General features: G+C 50.7%; 10 protein-coding genes across 10 annotated transcripts; 5 read left to right on the top strand and 5 right to left on the bottom strand.

Moving 5' to 3' along the window:
- The first annotated feature begins 1,071 nt into the window (after positions 1 to 1,071).
- F5J12DRAFT_797924 (alcohol dehydrogenase IV) lies at positions 1,072 to 2,816 on the top strand. The gene is made up of 8 exons (XM_051744194.1): positions 1,072 to 1,335; positions 1,401 to 1,670; positions 1,719 to 1,837; positions 1,899 to 1,936; positions 1,991 to 2,168; positions 2,227 to 2,299; positions 2,350 to 2,501; positions 2,556 to 2,816. Exons 1-8 carry the CDS (start codon positions 1,180 to 1,182, stop codon positions 2,704 to 2,706), a joined length of 1,137 nt encoding a protein of 378 aa, XP_051604978.1. The 5' UTR covers positions 1,072 to 1,179; the 3' UTR covers positions 2,707 to 2,816.
- A 157-nt stretch (positions 2,817 to 2,973) lies between these two features.
- Positions 2,974 to 4,743, top strand: F5J12DRAFT_192907 (CDF-like metal transporter). Its single transcript, XM_051738340.1, has 4 exons — positions 2,974 to 3,409; positions 3,464 to 3,592; positions 3,645 to 4,157; positions 4,213 to 4,743. The coding sequence occupies exons 1-4, from the start codon at positions 3,241 to 3,243 to the stop codon at positions 4,581 to 4,583; spliced, it is 1,182 nt and encodes a 393-aa protein (XP_051604977.1). The 5' UTR covers positions 2,974 to 3,240; the 3' UTR covers positions 4,584 to 4,743.
- Positions 4,574 to 6,262, top strand: F5J12DRAFT_192944 (sister chromatid cohesion protein Dcc1). The gene is made up of 6 exons (XM_051738341.1): positions 4,574 to 4,819; positions 4,874 to 5,126; positions 5,174 to 5,279; positions 5,330 to 5,589; positions 5,645 to 5,737; positions 5,792 to 6,262. The coding sequence occupies exons 1-6, from the start codon at positions 4,686 to 4,688 to the stop codon at positions 6,053 to 6,055; spliced, it is 1,110 nt and encodes a 369-aa protein (XP_051604976.1). The 5' UTR covers positions 4,574 to 4,685; the 3' UTR covers positions 6,056 to 6,262.
- Positions 5,792 to 7,799, bottom strand: F5J12DRAFT_192898 (uncharacterized protein). Its single transcript, XM_051738339.1, has 7 exons — positions 7,594 to 7,799; positions 7,497 to 7,544; positions 7,272 to 7,444; positions 7,204 to 7,210; positions 7,024 to 7,143; positions 6,487 to 6,969; positions 5,792 to 6,437 (listed from the first exon to the last, which is right to left on the bottom strand). The coding sequence occupies exons 1-7, from the start codon at positions 7,748 to 7,750 to the stop codon at positions 6,088 to 6,090; spliced, it is 1,338 nt and encodes a 445-aa protein (XP_051604975.1). The 5' UTR covers positions 7,751 to 7,799; the 3' UTR covers positions 5,792 to 6,087.
- A 180-nt stretch (positions 7,800 to 7,979) lies between these two features.
- On the bottom strand, positions 7,980 to 9,758 carry F5J12DRAFT_712787 (uncharacterized protein; the record flags this gene model as incomplete). Its single annotated transcript, XM_051740787.1, has 7 exons — positions 7,980 to 8,145; positions 8,177 to 8,416; positions 8,472 to 8,663; positions 8,720 to 9,162; positions 9,209 to 9,303; positions 9,368 to 9,500; positions 9,555 to 9,758. 7 exons carry the CDS (start codon positions 9,756 to 9,758, stop codon positions 7,980 to 7,982), a joined length of 1,473 nt encoding a protein of 490 aa, XP_051604974.1.
- F5J12DRAFT_192656 (uncharacterized protein) lies at positions 9,552 to 11,979 on the top strand. Its single transcript, XM_051738337.1, has 2 exons — positions 9,552 to 10,490; positions 10,546 to 11,979. The coding sequence occupies exons 1-2, from the start codon at positions 9,927 to 9,929 to the stop codon at positions 11,926 to 11,928; spliced, it is 1,947 nt and encodes a 648-aa protein (XP_051604973.1). The 5' UTR covers positions 9,552 to 9,926; the 3' UTR covers positions 11,929 to 11,979.
- Positions 11,980 to 12,954: 975 nt separating this feature from the next.
- On the top strand, positions 12,955 to 15,475 carry F5J12DRAFT_192855 (Cation/H+ exchanger). The gene is made up of 10 exons (XM_051738338.1): positions 12,955 to 13,310; positions 13,362 to 13,614; positions 13,669 to 13,770; positions 13,820 to 13,987; positions 14,047 to 14,085; positions 14,140 to 14,631; positions 14,687 to 14,691; positions 14,756 to 14,900; positions 14,955 to 15,205; positions 15,258 to 15,475. The coding sequence occupies exons 1-10, from the start codon at positions 13,284 to 13,286 to the stop codon at positions 15,282 to 15,284; spliced, it is 1,509 nt and encodes a 502-aa protein (XP_051604972.1). The 5' UTR covers positions 12,955 to 13,283; the 3' UTR covers positions 15,285 to 15,475.
- F5J12DRAFT_797855 (uncharacterized protein) lies at positions 15,470 to 16,939 on the bottom strand. Its single transcript, XM_051744193.1, has 3 exons — positions 16,452 to 16,939; positions 15,717 to 16,364; positions 15,470 to 15,665 (listed from the first exon to the last, which is right to left on the bottom strand). Exons 1-3 carry the CDS (start codon positions 16,737 to 16,739, stop codon positions 15,639 to 15,641), a joined length of 963 nt encoding a protein of 320 aa, XP_051604971.1. The 5' UTR covers positions 16,740 to 16,939; the 3' UTR covers positions 15,470 to 15,638.
- Positions 16,940 to 18,443, bottom strand: F5J12DRAFT_918467 (ribonucleotide reductase small subunit). Its single transcript, XM_051749225.1, has 7 exons — positions 18,411 to 18,443; positions 18,163 to 18,358; positions 18,042 to 18,106; positions 17,719 to 17,992; positions 17,409 to 17,678; positions 17,115 to 17,361; positions 16,940 to 17,062 (listed from the first exon to the last, which is right to left on the bottom strand). Exons 1-7 carry the CDS (start codon positions 18,435 to 18,437, stop codon positions 17,041 to 17,043), a joined length of 1,101 nt encoding a protein of 366 aa, XP_051604970.1. The 5' UTR covers positions 18,438 to 18,443; the 3' UTR covers positions 16,940 to 17,040.
- On the bottom strand, positions 18,444 to 20,057 carry F5J12DRAFT_797846 (uncharacterized protein). The gene is made up of 7 exons (XM_051744192.1): positions 19,655 to 20,057; positions 19,479 to 19,575; positions 19,327 to 19,422; positions 19,178 to 19,270; positions 19,014 to 19,123; positions 18,870 to 18,961; positions 18,444 to 18,813 (listed from the first exon to the last, which is right to left on the bottom strand). The coding sequence occupies exons 1-7, from the start codon at positions 19,983 to 19,985 to the stop codon at positions 18,604 to 18,606; spliced, it is 1,029 nt and encodes a 342-aa protein (XP_051604969.1). The 5' UTR covers positions 19,986 to 20,057; the 3' UTR covers positions 18,444 to 18,603.
- Between the last annotated feature and the right edge of the window lie 29 nt (positions 20,058 to 20,086).

Here is a 20,086-nt window from a genome sequence, read left to right as displayed (position 1 = left end):
CCGCATTCTGGTGCTCGGAAGACCTTCCAGCTTTTGTTCGCTACCGGTAAGCTAATGTCTCTCGAGGCCCAAACAGCCGAGCCTATTGCGGTTTTCAAACAACCAGAACATCCCACACTGTGTACTGTTTCGGTTTCGCTGATCAGTGCCGATGCCCTTGTGACTTACACGAATCGTTTCAACCCTGAATTTTGTTCGCCCCGTAGGGTGACTTCCGTCCTCGTGACTCATGCTAAGCATGGTCATAGCCCGAATCTTCCGGAAAAGTGCCCGGCTGGCGGAGCTCTGCCACTCACCCTTGGCTAGATCGCGTCCTCGTTCCTCCATTCGAATGAGTATCTCGGCCTAGATAACCCGAAACCTAGACAAGATACAGCGCATTGTACAGTCCAAGCATCAGAGCGAGTATGAAACAGCTGCGCAACAGTACTCCCCTACACCCCCGTCAATCAAGATGGTAAATGGTATACAACTCAGCACACTGGTCACGCAACGTATCGTGTCGACGGCGTGCTTGATGCCATTTTTAAGCTGCTTATCCCCCATCCACTGACACCAGCTCGTGATGCCATGGACGTGGAACTGGCTGAGCTTCGCGAAGGGCTCGCTGATTGTGCTGGCCGTAAAGAACTCTGTAAATAGCATTCCGACATCCGGCCTGCTTGGGAGCAAGGGAAAAAGACACTAAGGAATGACGGGCAGGACCAAGGCAGTGATATATAACAACACTGAATTACTAGATGGGCCTCGTCCCTTGATAACAAGTCACGAAGGTGATTAGCCACCTGTCCAAGGCACTAGTTAACAGGAAGTATGTATTCCCTCTGCTCGAATGATCTAAACCTGACCTGGTAATTGATATGTGCGATCTGTAGCCAAGTGGGCCGTGGTCGTCCACCAAAGTAGTTAAACTGGACTGTTCATCGCCCAACAAGTTTTCGAAGTTCGCAGGTTACTATCTTTGAGTTTTTAACCAGCCAACTAGTAGCTTTGGAAATACTCGAAGTAAATGCCCCTAAGACGTCGGGATGAGCCTTATCTTGCAAGTGCAATCCGTCGGTAACTAACTTACTCAGCTTATCAGTCACTTGCAGAGAGAGAATATTGCCTGGGCCCCTAAGTGGAAGGTGTCGAGTCCTGACTCAGAACGTTCGTTCCACACAAGAGCTACAGCTGAACATGTCCGGGAGTCTACACGGAACGTATGCATATCATGAGACGTTGAAAGGTGTTTACTACGGCCCAGGGTGCCTTAGCACGGCACTTCCTCAGCTTCTTAGTACCTTGGGCGGTAGCAAGGCATTGATTGTCACTGGCAAGTCTCTTCGGGAAAAAGTATGTCTGGGCCATAGCAAATCGCTCTGCATAACAGCTGATCTGTGCCGCGTACGCACTGAGAGACTAATGTAGTTACCAATGTGGAGAGTATCTTGAAAGGACGGAATGCGTTCGGCGGAACGTTCTCGCAAATCGGCCAACATGCACCTGTTCAGGGTATCGTCGACGGAACCAAGGCTTTCGAAGATGTGCAGGCAGATATATTCATTTCCGTTGGGGGTGGGTCCCCCATTGATGCAACGAAGATTATGGTAAATCACCTACACGATACCCGAGGAAAGTTCTTCAGTCATATAGCCATCCCGACGACCCTCAGTGCAGCCGAGTACACGGTAAGTTTTCCTGCAATTAACCATCAACCACGGTGTTCATCACTTCAGAGTAATGCAGGGTACACAGATGAGCAGGGTAACAAAGTTGGCATCGCCAGCCCTATGATTGCTCCTTCCGGGATCATCCTTGATGCGGAACTAACGCTGGCGACGCCGGAGAAATTGTGGTAAGTATGATACATTACCACTTCGGTGTATCATTTGGGCGTTATTGAGACGGAAATGTAGGCTATCGACCGGCCTCCGTGCACTCGACCATGCTGTCGGTGAGCTATTCTCATATCCGTCCAAGGAAAACCGCCAAAGAACGCTCCCTGTAGAGTCGTTGTATCGGCCTGGAGTAGCGCCTCCTCTCAAAGTTCTCTGTTATGCCGCGATCGGTGACCTTTTCGCGTACCTTCCGCTAGCCCAGATGGACCCTAATAATTTGGACATGAGACAACGACTTCTGATCGCCGCTTGGATGAGTTTGTGGCCCATGCGGGTCGAGAAACATAGGTGAAGGCTAGTGGTGTACAAACTGTACGTGCCACTGACTTGTACGTATACCCCGCAGTGCCTTGGGTCTGTCCCATTCCCTAGGTCATAAGCTCGGAGCGACCTACGGTATCCCTCATGGCGTGACTTCCGTAAGCGAGAGCACTTAGATATTCGCTGCCTCGATCATGGTGCTATTTAGTGTTTGACCCTTGCCGCCGTTGTTGCACTGAAAGCGGGAACTGCGACCGAGGTAGACAAAGCTGCACTTGCTAAAGCGCTATTTTATCTTGGGGAGCCCAGCACCGGCACCACCGTGGGGGACGTCATGCGACTGAGCTCAATGATAAACGGGTATGCGTTGCTTCGCGGTGAGCGTTTGGATCAATGATGCTGACGGTTTCGTAGATTGGTCGAGACACTGGGCTTACGAAGTAACCTCATCACCTACGGCGTTCCGAGGGAAGATCTCCCAAAAATCGCGCGATTGGCCATAGGGAATACAGAGGATCCGTTGTATCCAAAGATCGTGGAAGTGTTGGAGAGCATTTACGAGTAGATTGACTGCCAACGGACATTCCTGTCCAACAGAGATGGCCACCTTGTACGCCAGTAACCAACATTGTAAGAAGCTACTATAGTGTCTCGACATTTCAAACATAACCGCCAGGCCTGGACGTGTGACCTCCTATGCGGCTGGTCATGGTAATGACTTCATCCATCGTCCCAGGCGCTGGCATCAGACTGCACAGGAGGGCCATAACGCGGACTCAGCACTGTCACCATACAATATGAACGTCCGCGTCAACATCGGAGCTTGGCGACGTGTCGCTCTGTACTCGGTTCGTGGTAAGCGCGGGCCTCCGACTTGGCCATCACTCCTCTCTCGCCCGACTAGCGGGACTCGTAGGTCGTCGTCTTCGGTACCCTCCACCACAGCACACGACGTGGTCCTAAGAACGGCTGTGTCTTCGGGGTGCGGTTCAGGGTCGGGGTGCGCTTCTTCACAACATAACGACCACATTTTTGAAACACAGTGACGTGTTGCAGTTATCCTCTGTATTCCACGTCAAGAGTGTTTTCCGTCCTGAGAATGTCTCAAAGGCGTTCCAAGTCCACAAAGTCATCATCGGATACCCACAAGGAGGGTACTCCGTCGCATCCTCATTCGCACAATCACTCCATTTTCCACACACATTCACACAATGACAACGACCATGGACACGACACCGAGGGATTGCTTCAGGCACTACAGGGCGCAGGTACGTTGGATCAACCTACCGGTCAAGTCCAGAAGACTAAGAACGGCGCCCTAGGCGATCGCGGTAGTCGAATAACACTCATTGGATTGTATTCCAACGTCGTATTGACTGGTGCCAAGGGCATAGCTGCCTGGCACATGAACTCCGCATCTCTACTAGCAGATGCGGGTCACTCTTTGAGTGGTGTGTGGCTCCATTCGGGCTAGTTTGCCGTTCTCTCTTACGTCCTTGTCAGATCTTTTGGGCGACTTTGTTACACTGTTCTGTTGGAAGTTGTCGCGGAAACCGCCATCATTACACTACCCCTACGGTTTTTCCAAGTTTGAAACACTAGGAACCACAACCGTCTCACTTATGCTCATCGCTGGCGCCGTCGGCATAGCATTTCACTCCTATCATCTCCTAGCACAGGCGTTGGCTACGTCAGTTTCCACTCTTCCTCCGGGTCCACTACACGATCTTCTCTCCCAGGTGACATCCGCTGCACAGCATATGCCGTCCATTGGACATGCACATGGTCACGCTGGAGGTGTGCTAGATCCGAATGCTGCCTGGTTTGCTGCCATTAGCGTTCTCTCAAAAGAATGGCTCTACCGTATTACCAAGAAAGTTGCAGACGAAGAGCACAGTCCTGTGTTATATGCCAACGCTATACACCACAGGAGTGACGCATATTCGAGTGTTGTTGCACTCGTGGCGATCCTAGGATCCTGGTTACTCCCAGCACTTCCCCTTGACCCTATCGGTGGTAAGTTGCAGCCCTACAACTAGTAAATTAATGTTAAATTCGTCTTTGACCCAAGGGATGATTGTGTCGGCTGTCATCCTGCAGCAAGGCTACGCACTGTTGAAGGGTGCGTTTGCGGAGCTTATGGACGCTGGCGTTTCAAGGAAAACTTGTGACAAGCTTTCGCGCGCTCTAGACCCCCTTTTGTCGAAAAGCGCCGAATCTAGCCATGGGGTTCCCTACGTACTAGCAATACGAGACCTGCGAGCGAAACGCATGGGGTCTGTTATATCTGTGGATGTGACTGCAGACGTTGCCAGCACATTGACGGTAATGGAGACATCTAGGTTAGAAGAACAGATTACGCATAGACTTAGGGAGGCTAAAAAGGAGATCTCTGAGGTTAGAGTTAGGTTTTGTCCTGTAGAGGTCGAGATAGACTCATAACTATGCTTGTCTCTACTGCATCGTCAAACGTTCTTTCCATGAAGTGGGCGTGTGGCAAACTTCTTTGACTTTTTCCTTTTATCCCACTCACTACCAACTACTATGAGTGATATCGACGTCAGGTTCTCCCCATCCACTGCGCAGGACGCGGGCTCATTCCGCCTGATCGAACTTCCTCCCGAGCTATGTCAGTTGATTGAATCGACGATGAACGCCCCTTCTCATGCGCAATCGACGTAGGTTCACAAAGGAGACGCGTTCGGGATGCTCACGATTTGGGAGATTTACAGACTGTGTGTAAAAGGGAGCATCGCCGAGGACGCAGTCCTGTGTACAGCAGACAAAACATACGCCCTTCGTTCGGTTCAGCTGTCTAATACTTTGCTGGTAACGACACCGTCAAGGACGGACTCGGGAAGAGCTGTGAATGTGAGGGATCGGATCCATGAAGTTTTGGAGCTGGTGCCGTCTGTCCCCAAACTACACAAGTTGCCCATGCTCCTGAAGGGTGCGCAGTACGATGAAGGTGACGAAGACCGACGCGTAAGCAATCAGAACTTCCTCATCTCCCGTCTAATCTCCTCGGGTAGGTGACACTTGTAAAGTACACTTACGACCAGGCATTGTGTGAAATCCAAGCAAGCGAAGCAGAGTTTCAGCAGGGCCTGAAGGAGAAACGTATCCTCGTCCTTGATGGTGAATCACCCAACCTTCCTCCAACAATCGTTTACACTAAAATAATACAGGTTACCTGCGTCCCATTGTTCCTACGCACCTCAGCACGATTTTGGAGCTCATCCTTAGTTACGTGGTAACTTTGTCTCTCTCATACCAAGCAGCAGGGGTAGAGGAACTCGTCTCCACGCTTGCGGACGAGCACGAGGTTCCTCGAGAAGTTTCTGGACAGATCATCTCTTGGTTCGGGCCTGTCAAGGAAGGACTGTGGGAGATGGATGTCAAAGCTGTGGTCGCTGAGATCGGCTTGGAGATTCTGAGACATTACAAGGTAGGTCATTGTGTCACAGTTATGTCTGTAGCGGCCTGAAACTGGGCATTGTTAGCACGAGCCTATCGTGGAGTCAGAATTTTTGTCGAAGTGGAAAAACAAAGTTGGCGACACCTTCGAAGCCTTCCTTGCATTGGAACTGCTTACAGTATGTTCCCACCTCTCTGACTCTCCGATTAACAACACTTACGCATTCCTGCAGGGAAACTATCTTCGGTCGCAGGATAACTCTAGCAGTGCTGCATTGACCTATTTCCCCGCCTCCGGGCTGCAGATGGATCCCGCTGCGCGCTTTACTGAGTTGTTCCTCACCAAGCAGCGATGGAAGAGCAACGACATCGAACCTTTCTTGTCAGATATCGCAGTCAATTCCAAGGAGCGGGACAAACTGCTGCTAAAATATGCACGAGCCATAACAACACCCGAGGGTACGTGGTACACCTCAAGAGTGGGATACAATAACTAGTGGTAATGTACTGTTACTCTGATTTTCTGCCACTATGCACCAGCAGGCCAGCCCCGGTCGTCGCTCTGTCTTGCCCTAGCACGTGTTCTTGTATCCTGGCCAAGACTTCTTACAGGCGACGGGTGGTAATCGTCATCGTCCTCGTCCAGTTGTTTACGCTTCTTAGAACTGGATGAACCGGCGCGGATCGAATATGGGCTATTGTCCAGAACTTTGAGCCCAGAAGGACCTGTTACACTGTCGATAAATTTCCAAAGCGCTTTTCCAACTAATCCGTTATTGCGAACGTCTCGGAATTGCTCTCGGATCCGCAACCGCATATGCAGGATCGCGTTTGCTCGATCCTCGAGGGTACGCCTGTCCAAAATGAAAAGGAGAGTACCTACACGTGGTCAGCACGATGCAAATGCACAGTTACGAGTCACCCTTACCAATGAAAACGAACTCAACTGGAGCGACTCGTTTATCAACTTGTGTGAACGCGGCGTTCAGGTTCTCTGCAGTGGCGATGTGCCAAAACGCGTCCAACGTATCGCTAATTCGCGTTTTGAAAGATTGCGTCGGCTTGTCGACACGTGCAAGCCATTTTTCTAGCTTCTGTGCTGTAGGAAGAGCGTGCTCTGGTAACGAGTCGCAGCAGTATACCATTTGAGCAATGCATTGAAAGTCCCGTCCGCGTTTGACGTCCCATTCCAGTACATCTGCTAGGGCGCCTTCAGCGTTGACATGCCTTGTATGAAGATCTGCTATCCATTCTGCCCACGAAGAAGATATAGCCTGTAGTTTTTCTATACACCGCTTAGTTGCTATTAACCTAATTGAATGTGACTCACCTGCTGCCGTCAGAGTCATTCCTAGCTGGACACGCTGGAAGATTTCTCTCTCGGTGCCAGGAGCTAAGCCATGATACTCGACTAGATAAATTAGTCCATCCCTGTCCATGCTCGCATTCAGGATGTGATACTGACCGCACGTAATTCGGGTTTCAGCAAACTGTCGTTTCCAGCCCTCTGGGATCTCCAACCGCGTAGCCTTCTGCTGTTCAGATCTTACATACCAAAAATTCTTCTTGGTCCGTGAGTCGCGATCTCCACACATTCGAAATCAATTGTCACGAAAAAGGATGAAACAGCACTCGAGAGACTTACGAGGTATCTGTTATCACTGACACTGTAAGAGGGCCTCGAATACAAGAAGGGTCGAATTGTGAACTCACCAGGCCATCCAGGAACTTCTGTATAGAAGTCAATCTCTGCTTGCCATCCACGCAAACGCGCACGACTTCTCCCTCGTCATCCTTTTGCACTGCAAAGATAATGGGAGGTATGTAGAAATTGCGGAAGATGGAGTCAATGAGACCAATTTGTTTGCTCTCGGGCCAAACAACATCTGGGTGCCTGCGGTCAATGACTGAACATGACGAAGTTGGGGGTGGACATACCTCGTTGGTAGCTCGGGTTTAAGTCGATATATCCCTCGTGAATGAGCGCTATCAGAGTCAACCGGAAGCCACGCAGTTGGGAGCCCTTGAAACTTACTATGCAATTCTTTCGCGCTGTAGCTCATGGCTGAAGGCGGAGTCAAAGGGTCCGATATTCTGAAGACGTTAGGGTCCGTTTCTCCGTCGTCTGACTGGAAGTTGTCGTCGAGTTCGTCGACTTCCTTGTCTTGCGTGCCATTCCTAGGTTCCACCATCTATGATGTGGGCGGGCCGCGTACAGACTTGATGCCTTTGAACAGGGTGTCAATCAAATGTAGCACAGCCACACGAACGCATCCAAAAAAGAATATAAAGTATTACTAATGTGATTACATATGTAGAGATTAGATAAACGGAGATATCAGATTGGTCTCCAAGTCTAATCCACGGGGCTTTGCGACGTGACAAGTGTCGCTACCGAGCGCTTTCGGGCATCTCGAACGTTCAATGTCGAAGGTCTTCTTCATCTTGCATCAACCGTGAGCTTTCCTCCCCGCCCGCAAAGTCATGCACTCGGGATACGTTCACACCCCTCGGCGCGTGTTGCCGTAGAAGACCATCATCCTCGTCATCGCTCACATCCCCCACCTGCCACAGTTCTCCCAACCCTCTCCCATCAGTCTGGCTGCGCAGAGCCTAACTCTTCGGAATTGCCATCTTCGGTCGTGTCACCGACTCGACCATCGACTTTGGTAGTGGAGCCCGCACCGTCACGTGAGAACACCGGTAAACCACCGGGAGTCTGCTTGGACCGCTCAGGTTTCTTCGACGTCAGAAGCACAACCCCGGAAATAAGGATTAAGATTGAGGTGAAGATAAGGAAAAGTGTCCACGGTTTATAGGCGTCAACTTCGTTGTTGAATATCAGCGAGTCCAGGAAACTAGATGTATTCGCGCGTGAGTCAGTGGCAATGTACTGCCATGGCAAGCACATACCCTGTAGCCGTGTAAACACCGTAGAAGACCGGGACTACTAGGGTGGAATCGTACACCTTTAAGCCCCGGTTGAGACAAATGATCTGCAAGACTGCAGTTATAGCCAACAAAACGATTGTGAATATTGGAGCCACATGGCCGAACTGGTTGCCTGGATTTTCGTGTGACAGACTGCCTGTCAACAACTTAACTCTGACAAAAAGTCAGTGAACAAGTAAGCAGGCACCACTGTTTTGGAATCTGCGTACGTGGCTTTGGCAAACACCAGGCAACCTCCAGCAAGCCCGCCACCGCAACAAGCCCACCCAATTCCAAGCACCCATGCAATTCGTTTATCGTCCTGTGGTGCCGTCCATACCTCGAGCCTTTCCCTAATCCAGGCCATCAAGAAATACCACTTATCCTTGACCTTCGCTAGAAATTTGGTGTTTGAACCATGCAATCGTAGCGACGTCGCTCCAGACAACGGCTCAGAGTTGATATCCGACCGAGCGGTGAGCACAGCATCCAGAGAATATATGAATATGAGAAGCATGATAAGAGCCACGCTCATGCATAAGAAGAACAGGAGCCATCCACCCCGCCTCCACAAAGCAGTGAGATGTTCAACATTCGTCTCCGACGATAAACCGCTGTTGATGGCTCCAAATGCAACGATACCGATCACACCCAACACTACTACTATGGTACCCTGGGGCGTTTTCAATGAGCAGAGCGCACGGAAGTGATCGACCTACATGTATATCAGTCTTGGTGACCGGAGTTCCCACCAGAAACCTGGCAAACAAGAAATTAAAAACGAGTGAAGCAGACCCTAAAGGTGCGACATATTCTGGAGGGCAGGGTATCCAGGACATCAGATGTAAAATACATTGGAAAGTGAAGTGGCAGCTTACCTGCTCTCATGTAGTCGAGTGCTAGCGTGCTCCCAATAAGTTGAGACAAGACATAGAGTACCATCCCCAACAGCCATAACGGACGCAGCCAATCCTTCCTTCTGGCAGCCTTCGGAATAGAACTCGTTCTTACCTACAGCAGCCCGAAACATGAAGGAAGACCCGTTAGATACATGGAACCACTCACGTGGTCGAGCTTGGTGAGGTTAAGTCCTGCAGCGTTGAGAACAGAGGCGATCATGATGATAGCAAAGCCTATGATGAAGGCGACGACCGGATTGGCACGCTGACTGGCGTCATAGCTGGACGTCGAAGACCCTTGCGCAGCTGGTACGGACGTTGCAGAAGCCGCTGCCGATGTGGCCGATGTGGAGGGCGTGGAAGAGTCCATCACACGTTGACCAAGTCCACCCCAGAACACCACCGAGGTTTTAGAAGAAAAAAAAGAAAAAAAGAAAAGAGACAGCGCCGATGGTGGACGAATAGAAGTGGCCCGTAGTTGGGTTGATGTCACCGTGGGTGACAGTCGTCAGGCGGCTTGGCTTGAGGTCATAATATTATGGACGACATCATCCAACGTCTCAAAGCCAAAGCCGAAGCATTCCCCAACAGCACCTTACTGGGCGACACAATATCATTGTTGGAAGACTTGCAGCGCCGTCCCGAGGACGCACGTCTGATCTCCTGGGATGCTCTCCGCCGAGACTTTGACCAGCTGCAAGAACGCGGGTTATGGGACCAGTCCGCAGAGAACAACGGTCTTCTCAATGTCCTCCGAGATTTCTTGGCCACCGCTTCGAGCAGCACTACCAAGCCAATTCGACCATCCGTCGATTCCGAAGAAGAGTCGGGGGAGAGGTTTGCAACAGTCATTTCCCCACCCCAGGGTTTCACCTCTCGGCTGGTATCCAACGATACCCTGGTTCTACCCGTAGAGCTGGTGGAAATATTGGACAGGACGTACTTCCTGCGTATCCTCGCAACCGACCCTGAACAGGTCCTCCCACCCGGAAAGTCGCTGTTATCTATCATATCCCGACCGCATGTTACCTCCGAGGGCAGTTCTAAACCGACACTACGCCGCAGGGTAGAACATATGATGCACAAAGCTTTCTGGGATGAGGTATGGGTCTCCTCAGCTCAGATCTCCCGCAAGGCCGAGCCTTACGTCCTTCCAGGCAGTGGGAAACTTGTCCAATCCAGATCCTGCCACTCAGCTCGCGCACTTGAAATTACTGTATAGTGACGTGCACGTAGCCCTTTCTTCCCTCCTTCCACCGAAACATCCTGTTCTAGTCGCGATATCTGCCCCGCTTCCTCCTACCTCGTCGCCGTTGGAGTCGACTGTGTCGTTTTTACGGGAAGTGCTCGCCAGTTTGCGAGAGCGCTGTGCTCCTGTTCGTGACCCTGAAATTGAATCAGTGCAAAGAGCCCTCGACAATCCACCGATTCGCACAGCCCGTCCGCGCGAACTTGCCAAGCTTGTCACGGATACTATCAAATTCATTCTCGAATTTTCACAGGTCATGAAAGATGACTTGTCTGGGTTCGTGCTCGGAAGTATGACTGAACAACAGCTGAGGTCCATAGTCGCTAAGCAAGCGAAGGTAACGGAAAGAGAGGTCATTCTTGACATTTGGCGGAAAGACCGTGTTCTGCAAGACTGGCGGTCATGGTTGGAATACTCACTGCCGTCTTTTACCGTGAGTGGCGATGTTGCCGACCCTCGGTTCCAGTGGATCGTTTGCCTAGTGCAATCGCTAGGCGCCTCCCCCTTGCCAGTTTCATGCCCACTCCCCACAAGAGACATGCAAATTATTCGGGCTGACCTTGATGGGCCTGAATCTCCGATGGTATCTACAGGTTCGGATCGTGACAATGCTCTACCCCCTATCTTCTTCTTCGCGATCCCAGCCCTGGTGAAATTACAGAATCACCTGCAGGCCTTTGTCATTACTGCGGCACTTCGCGCCCTTATTCGGCCGCCTCCACCTGCTGATGGTCCTTCTCCTGCTGCCTCGACAACTTTTACTGCACGTGTTTGGACAATTCTTCAAGCTGATATATCTGAAGGGTCACATACAAATAGCACTAAGCTTGTGAACCTTGCGGACGAGGTATTACGTGCACGAACTCAGTGCGGGTCGATACTTTCGAAAGAGGAAGAGGGACGGTTACGGGGAGTCGTTGACCGCACATTGAAGCCTACCGATCCGGTGTTCGTGCTGTTGCGGAATCGACTGTTGGTCGCTCTTGTGACGACGCTTGTACGCCTGCGGATGGAATCTCGTGACCGGGGATCGGTGCCGGAAACCTTGCGGTCCGGACTGGATAGAAGACGTGATGTGAAAAGGCCAAGGTTGACATTGGATCCCCATTATTTCGATGGGCAACCTTCGCCGGAGGGTAGCGTTGAGGTAACGGTAAAGGGTTTTGAGGATCCTGTGCTGAGTCGCGCAATAGCAAAGACGTTTGGAGAAGCGGTTATACAATTAGAGTGGCTGGAAAGTATATGGGGGGACGTAATTGAATCGGGTATTGAACGAAACGAAACCAATTGAGACATAATACTAATGCACGACGAGGCGACCTAGTTATAACTTACATAATTATTGAAGAGGGCCTCCTGTTCACGCCGATATTCATGTACCTATCACGAGGTCGACCAACCTCCACCCGTGCTACTCTTAGCCAGCATGGTTGACATGCAAACCTGCCACCAACATTTCACGTAGAGCTCTGCTTCTGTCCTGATATAGGGCGCACGTTTCCACAACGACCTATTGCAGGGCCAAAGGCGGACATGAATGATCTTGAACGATCCCACCACTTCTCAGGCAATCGGGCTATACGTACATGTGTACTAGTCTTCCTGCCACTGTGGGTGCCTCCTTCACGTTTTCTACTTGCATTTATCATCCGTTCTCCCAGGTTCCATCGCTAATAGTGCCAGGCTTTGAAATATGCGCTCTTAGAGCCCACCTCTGCTGCCAGCCCGTGCTACATAGAACAAGGGTGCTGATATGATTGTAGTACTACTATGATGGAGCTACAATGCCAATCAGGACGCAGCTTTACGGGACCGGTTTCGGCAGGTAGCGAACAACATACTCCTCACTTCCGTCGATCAGATCAACGAGGGACCCGCCCGGACTCCGAGTTTATTGACAACAGACTTCGACACGGTTGGAGAGCAAGCTGACGTCAGGGCCCAGGGTTTGAGCCTGTGCACGCAAATGACCGATGGAATTTTATGACGTGCTAAGTTCTCTTACTATGATACATTTGCCGCACGGAGTTAGGTGTGCAGGTTCGTCCAGCTCCACATTGTTTTGAAAACTGCATTTCGACGCGCTAGGCTCACAGCAATGTCAATTGCACCAACGACCCACCGTTTTTCAGTGTTAACGTGAAATATGTGCAGATGATTACAGGTTACATGAGGCTTTCATTTTGCAGTCGAGTAACCTTGCAGCTTCCAAAATTGCGTCATGACATGCATGACAATTCTCATCATGTGGCGCATTAGGCTCCATTCCTTATCAGCCCGCGGGGTGGACACGCGATAAATGGCTCATGCCTACATAATAAGACACGGCTCTGAAGTCCCCCTCGAAGGATCGCGGAGCTGAGTGCAAGAGCAGGATACACTTTTCCAGTCGGCACTATAAATTGTAACATGGACGTGGAAGTCGCAGTGAGTTTTCCCCGCCGTTCCGTTGGCTCCCGCAGACTCGAGCCGGTTACAGTTTACCCCACCTAGCTTGGCGTACATATGCCTGGGTGGGTTCGCGGTGGTGGTATGTCCATTTTGCATATCGATACCTTCTGATAGTCAACACTGGCAATTCAATATTCCATCATTCGCTGCCTCACACGCTTTTTGCATGGTTGCTCCCCATTTGTCCAGTTCTCTATGATATCTCTCCTGGTCAAGGAAACGGTGAATTGGATTGCTTTCGCAGTACATTTGTAATGGTTAACCCATCACAAGCTTTACATCAATGAAGTCATTCTTGGCACCGCTTTTGGCGTACTCATAGGCCCTTACGGTTTTAATGCGTTTGATCCCAGGTCCTGGGGCACTCAGCAGGATGAAATCACCCGAGAGGTGATGAGGCTAATACTCGTTTCTGGCCTGTTTGCTGCTGGCATCGAATTACCGCGTGCCTACATGAAGGAGCATGCAAAGGGTTTACTCATCATGGTCGTGCCTACCATGGCATTTGGCTGGTTCGTCGTTGCAGGTGGGTTACTCTTCACCTCTGCGATAGTATTTCCGACAATAGACGGGCATGAAGTGATACTTTGTGTTCTATTTCCCCAGCTGCACCAGAGCTCGGCACTCTGCATCGCTGCGTGCCTTACACCGACAGATCCGATTACCTGTGTTGCTATCACTCGTTTGTATCTTTTTACCAGTTAGAGCATTGCTATTAACCTATGCTGCAGGCGGAAAATTTGCCGAAAAGCACGTCCCCGAGCCCATACGTGATATTTTAACCGCAGAAGCTGCGGCGAATGACGGCCTTGCGTATCCGTTCCTCGGCATTTCCATGTATCTATTGGTCGATACAGTTGGAGTTGCGATAGGGAAGGGATTTGTCATTGGATGGCTTTGTAATCATTCTCTTTCTTCCTTCTAGATGCTTTGCTGATGCTGAACGTTTACGCTGAAGATGAAGTCTTGTTTGGCTCCTTCCTGGGATCGATCATTGGTTAGTTCTTCATTCCTCAACTTAATTAATAACTCGCCACGGATAAAATTTCAGGGCTGCTGTTTTCTAAGCTAATGAAGCTCAGCCATGGCAAAGATTTCGTTGATCGAGAGTCCTACATCGCACAATATCTTGCTCTAGCAATCCTTACCACTGGAATCACGAGTAGTCTTGGCGCAGATGATCTCCTCGCCTCCTTCGCAGCAGGTAATTTGGATGAGAAAGCCTGGCGAAGGGCTAATTCGCTGGATATTCCAGGCTGCGCAGTTGCGTGGGATGGTCACTTCAAGGAACAAACACAAACTGAAGGCGACACATTTGCATCTGTCATTGATTGTATCCTGAACTGTTGTTGTTTCATTTACATCGGTGCTTGGTTGCCATTCAGTTCCTATAACTCTGCAGAGCTTGGCATCACTCCGTGGCGCCTGGTTGTCCTCATGATAGGCATCCTTCTTTTCCGCCGCATCCCACCTTTGTTACTGCTGTACAGGTTCGTGCCTGAAATATCCTCTTGGAAAGAAGCACTATTCTCGGGACACTTTGGTAAGTTTCCTTCTGCTCGTTGGCGCTCTCCGGGTACTACGACGCTTACATGCAGGGCCGGTGGGTACTCGTGCTCTTTACCGCCTTCGTGCGTGGTTTGGATTGATCTTCTGAAATCCCGCAGATGGGCGTGAGTGCCGTGTTCGTTTCGACCATGGCTCGCACACGTCTCCCGCTCCCCGCTGGTTCCCCAGAAAATCAGCAGCAAATGTTGGCTGCGACCATCGAGCCCATCGTGTCATTTGTAGTCCTCGGTTCTATCATAGTCCGTACGTTACCCTCAATGGATCAGTTTACTCGTAACCTTACCCGATGCGTTGCAGATGGTCTCTCCATACCATTTTTTAATGTGGGCAAAGTGTTTGCAAGAAGCGTGTCTATTACTTCGCTCAGCAACCGCGGTGTTGATGACTTAGAAGCGAGCGGAAAGACTAAAGGCTCCAGCAATGGCGGATTAGTAGTGCTTGACAATAGTGGTGTTTGGCCCCCGCCTGTTACCACGAGCAGAGAACGAGCCGCTACTTGTCGGGACCCCGCAGATGGTGGAATGACCGTTTCTGTTGGACGTACGAAGGTATGACTTGTCGTTCTTCAGCCTCGTCTCCTTACTGGAGTTTTATCTCCAGGTCGACAACGTATCTAAGTTCAGCTGACAAAACTCAATGACTACTTCTGAGAACCCGGGTGACGACATCCCTTTTTGGCGCATGCATACCCGGGTCTATGTCATGGCATATGTTATCCACTTGCAGAGACCTTCCGTTCGTAGTCGAGTAATCATCCTTACGCCTTGTTTGTCCCTGACGCTAGACTGCAATCTATGTATTTATACGTTTGTCTCAATACGATACATGCGCTGTCGAAATGCTTGGGGGTGACCACTAACTCAGAATAAACGAATGTATGAAGGTACGTCAGCGGAGCCCAAAAAAACATATAGGACCGGCTCAAAGGGGTCTATTACAAAGAAAGTGCGTATGTAGGGCAGAAAAAGACACCTGTCGGGGTTACTCAAAAGGGTTTGTACGCGCAGCCTATTCGAGTGTAAGTAACAACGGACTACTTAAGGTTGACGTTGGTCGCACCTGATGATCACCACCCCGGTCAGGCCCCTCTCCACAGCCACATAGCCATTCATGCCACCACCGTACCCTCTTCTGTGGTTCCTCTTCGCGCAGCGGCGGGCCGATGACTAGAGGGGGGGTTGGTGATAGTGGTTTCTGATTTGAAATACTGGGAGGGACGTGGGGAGAAGGAACGGGGAGTGAAAGTGGTGAGCCTGTCAGCGGTCGAGGAACGGTATTCGACCGTTGTGAGTGAACGCTAGGGCCGGTCGCGGCTGGGGACTGTGGTATCGAATCTACGACGGCCGTGTTTGGTGGGGACAGTGACAGGCGTCTTTCCGATGGGTGAATAAATGGATTGGCATGATTGGTTGTAGTGCCAATATTGTTACTGTCACCAATGGATGGCGTCGGCGAATATACGACGCGCTGGGGAGACCGGTCTATGTCACCTAATGGCACAACATCGACGGAGTCGTGAGATTTCAAAGCGCGGTGGTCCCCCAGCCCATTACGCGCACTGGCACGTTGTAAAGGGCGTCGGCCAGACAAAATGAGGCTTGCTTTGCGGGTGACATCTCCGAGTACGGATGGTTCGGTAGTCATTTGCACCGATTCGCGAGCAGCCTTCCGGCGTTGCCGTTCGGCCACCTCCCATCTCTTCAGAGTCTGTTAGGGGCAAGGAATTAATGTGTATCCGGAGCGGCGCAGCAAATGAAGACGGCGTGAAAACATAGAAACACGAATGTTTAGTACCTCTTGTACTCGTCGCGTCTCGGCTGCTGCATCCCCGGACGGTGGATATACTCCCTCAATGGTGTCGTTGTCATCTTCCTCCTCCTGTCCTTCGCTTTCCTGGTGAAATAGTTGTTTTTCCTTCCCCTTGCCAGTGCACGAGCTAGACGAAGGTTGCTGGTCTCCGAAATGGCTTTCAAGCGATGCTCTCCACACGCGAGATCGATTGAAACCGTCTTCTGAGGTTGGCGAGGGTGGTAGGGAGGGTAAAGGCTCGACAACCGTGGAGCCTAGTAGTGAGGTTGACATGACCGACGACGACGGTAATAACAACGCTGCTGTGGAGTTCGTTACGCTGAATTTGATCGGTTTCGGAAGCCCCAGTGCCCAGTCGCACGCGTCGCAATTGCTCCTGAACGAAAACAATCTTGGGAGACGATTCAAGCGCGACAGCACCCGGTCGGTGCGCAGTCAACACCTGCGGCGCGGGTTTAATGAAGAATAGCCCATGCCAATGTGTAGTAAAAATTGAGTGATGCTATGTAGTTACAGTGCAAATGCTAACATATTACACGTTGCATAAATGACAGTATAAGTGATCAAAACAGGACTAAAAGTCCTCGTCTAGTGTGCTATCCAACTGCCATCAACACAAGGTGAATCTTGAATATGCACAGTACTCACAAAGTCCAGGAAGACCGGGTCTCTAGGTTTTGGCCGTGACTAACATTTGCTTTCGTATAGTCGGAGACCCGCCTCTCAAAAAAATTGGTCTTTCCTTGCAGCGAGATCATGTCCATGAAATCGAAGGGATTGGTGGCTTGGTACACCTTCTCGTTACCCAGAGAGACAAGCAAACGATCCGCAACGAACTCAATATACTGGCACATGAGTTCCGCATTCATACCAATCAGACCAACAGGCAGTGCATCTCAAAAGAGCTGAGTGCGCTTTTCGAACCTACGGAGACGCGCTCACCAGTCAAGAACTCTTGTTCGATTTTGACAGCCTCGGTGATGATCCGCTTAATAGTGTCCGGATGAGGTCGACGCCTAAGATGACTGAACAGCAAGCAAGCAAAGTCCGTGTGCATGCCTTCGTCGCGACTGATGAGCTCGTTGGAAAAAGTCAAGCCAGGCATGAGTCCACGTTTCTTGAGCCAAAAGATGGCAGCAAATGACCCTGAGAAGAAAATGCCCTCTACCGCAGCAAAGGCGACTAGTCGCTCAGCAAACGTTGACCGTTTGTCTGAGATCCATTGGAGTGCCCATTCAGCCTTGTGTTTGACACAGGGGAGAGTAGGTTTCGGAGTGGATATTTTCCATCATAATCTGAAAGCCATAAAAGCAGCGTGCTTCTGCGACTTGTACCTCGTTCGAGAAGCGCTCGACGAGATTTTCATTGACGATACCGTCTGAAGCAGCGAAAAACGCAAGTACATGGGAGATAAAATAGCGTTCGTTGTCATTCAGACGGTCATTCCAGTCGTGCATATCCTTGAGGAGGTTCATTTCCTCTGCCGTCCAAAATGAAGCTTCTGCTTTCTTGTACATTTGCCATATCTGAGCGACGTGTGAGCAGAAGTCACGAGAAAGCGATCGACCACCATACTTCGTGATATTGAATAGGGTAAAGCACAAACCGCCGCTTTGACTCCTTCAAGAGCGGCTCTTCGCCTGGCAAACACGAACGTGAATTTCGCGGCAGCGAGTGGCAATTGTAGGCAGCTTACATTCGGGAAGGTCGACATCGCCAACAAACCTCTTGCACGAAGCTTCCAGGTCGTCGTCCGGCTTTTCCCTCGAAAGATCCTCAACCCGAGCGCCCGGCGGCGGCGAAGAGGGACACTTCTTGCTGCCAACCGGGCTATCGGTGCAGCAAGGCTGCCTCGGGGAGTCTAATGAGAATGCTTCGATGGCTGCGGTAACCTGTCATTTCCTGTGAGTGGATGGACCACGGACGGGTGGCATGCTCGATTACCTTCTGGCTTGAAGTCGGTTCTGACATGACCGGAAGCCCTGAGTAATCGAGAAAAAAAAACATACGCCTCCGTCGCGTAGCGTGGGAAAGGACGCAATTAAGGATCGTGTATAAGCAGAAATTCATGATAAACAAGATACTATTACGAGTCCGTACGTCTAATAAATGTAAGTGTAGGTACTGTTAATCACCTTCAGTCTCGATCATCGACCACGTAGTTCCGTAGTCCACTGGTACCATATGGCGATTGTTGCTGTTGTAGAATAGGCGAGGACGAATCATCGGACACAGCAGATGCAGCACGCGAATACATGGTACTCCTGTTGCTACCATGCCCAGGGAGCGAGAGAATGGACGTCCGCGCTGTTTCGCGCATTTGAAGAATATTCTGCCGGAATGCATTCTGTCGCACGCGCCACATCATAAATGTGAACAAGCATCATAGCACAGACTCCTTACCTGTTCGCGCCAGTACTGTTCGCGCTTCTCGCGCTCCGCGTCACGTTGACGCCGGTGGATCAAGAACAACGAAACGAGCGTCCCAGACATCCCTGCAGAAATCGATCAGGAAGGTATTGTGCCCTTATAGGTCACTTAGCGCACCTCCCAAGATGCTCACCCCGACTAAGACATATACCCAGGCCCCAAATTGGTTGGGCATATCAGCACTCTGACCACACACACCATTGCTTTGGCAATTGAACGTGCTGCATCTACCCGCCCAGCCTGTCAGATTCGATTATTTGTGATCATGAAAGAAACCCCACTCTTTATCTCCATCACAAGTCTCGCCGACAGCCTTCATGGTCACGCAAATCAGTCGTTGAGAGTCACAGTACGATCCAACTTGACAGTTTCCTCTAAAATAGGTTGGGGTTCCGATACAGCTGGACGAAACATCCCAGATTGCACGAACCTTGATGCAACGTCGATGTACTCGCTGTTGCCTGTGTATGCGATATAGGCCGTGTTTTCTATTTCGCACGGCTGGCCCACCGTAACGTTTGCCCACCTATGCATGGTTGCGTTCAACTGAACAACCCCATATGAAAATACCACTTAACCTACATGCAGACGTTGTTGAGACAAACAGCGCCATTGACGTTACGACCATAGTGTAACGTGTCAGCAAGCTCTGCGGCATTGGGAGGAGGTTCGCATTGGTCTGAATACATCGTCGGGAGGAATTAGACTACCACTATCTCACAGAGAGAGCATAACAAGGTGATGCCAGTGATACTCACCATCGCGGTTCAGTTGACAGGGACTGCCAACGCCGAGGAGGGGTTGGCACGCATCAGCCTCATCGGGGCAAAATTGACCACTTGGACAGAGCGGTGGAAGTGTGGCATTCTGAGCATAGCCAAACGGGTACTGGTCCTTTCTGCACCCTTTAAGTTCGCAAACACCGGCGGAGGAGCAGTAGGTCTCGGAGTCGCAGTCACTGTAGAATTGATACGTCCCTATCTGGAGACGGTTATCAGCGGAGGAACAGTTTTGCCCTTTGGTTTGATAGCCAGCATTGACGAGAAGCTGGCCAGACGATAAAATGAGCGTGAGGGGCAGCCAGTACATGGTAGGAACGGCGAAAAGGGTGTGGACAGAGCCGAGCAGGCTAAATCGACAAACACACGCGGAGTCTCACCGCGCCCCTCAGCGGACCGCACGCGGGTCAC

The sequence above is a fragment of the Pisolithus orientalis genome, assembly GCF_024613125.1.
Source record: "Pisolithus orientalis strain OTSU chromosome Unknown F5J12scaffold_2, whole genome shotgun sequence".
Lineage (NCBI taxonomy): Eukaryota > Fungi > Basidiomycota > Agaricomycetes > Boletales > Pisolithaceae > Pisolithus > Pisolithus orientalis.
The sequence above is the reverse complement of the archived record's forward strand: the minus strand, read 5'-3'. Positions and strand labels throughout refer to the sequence as shown.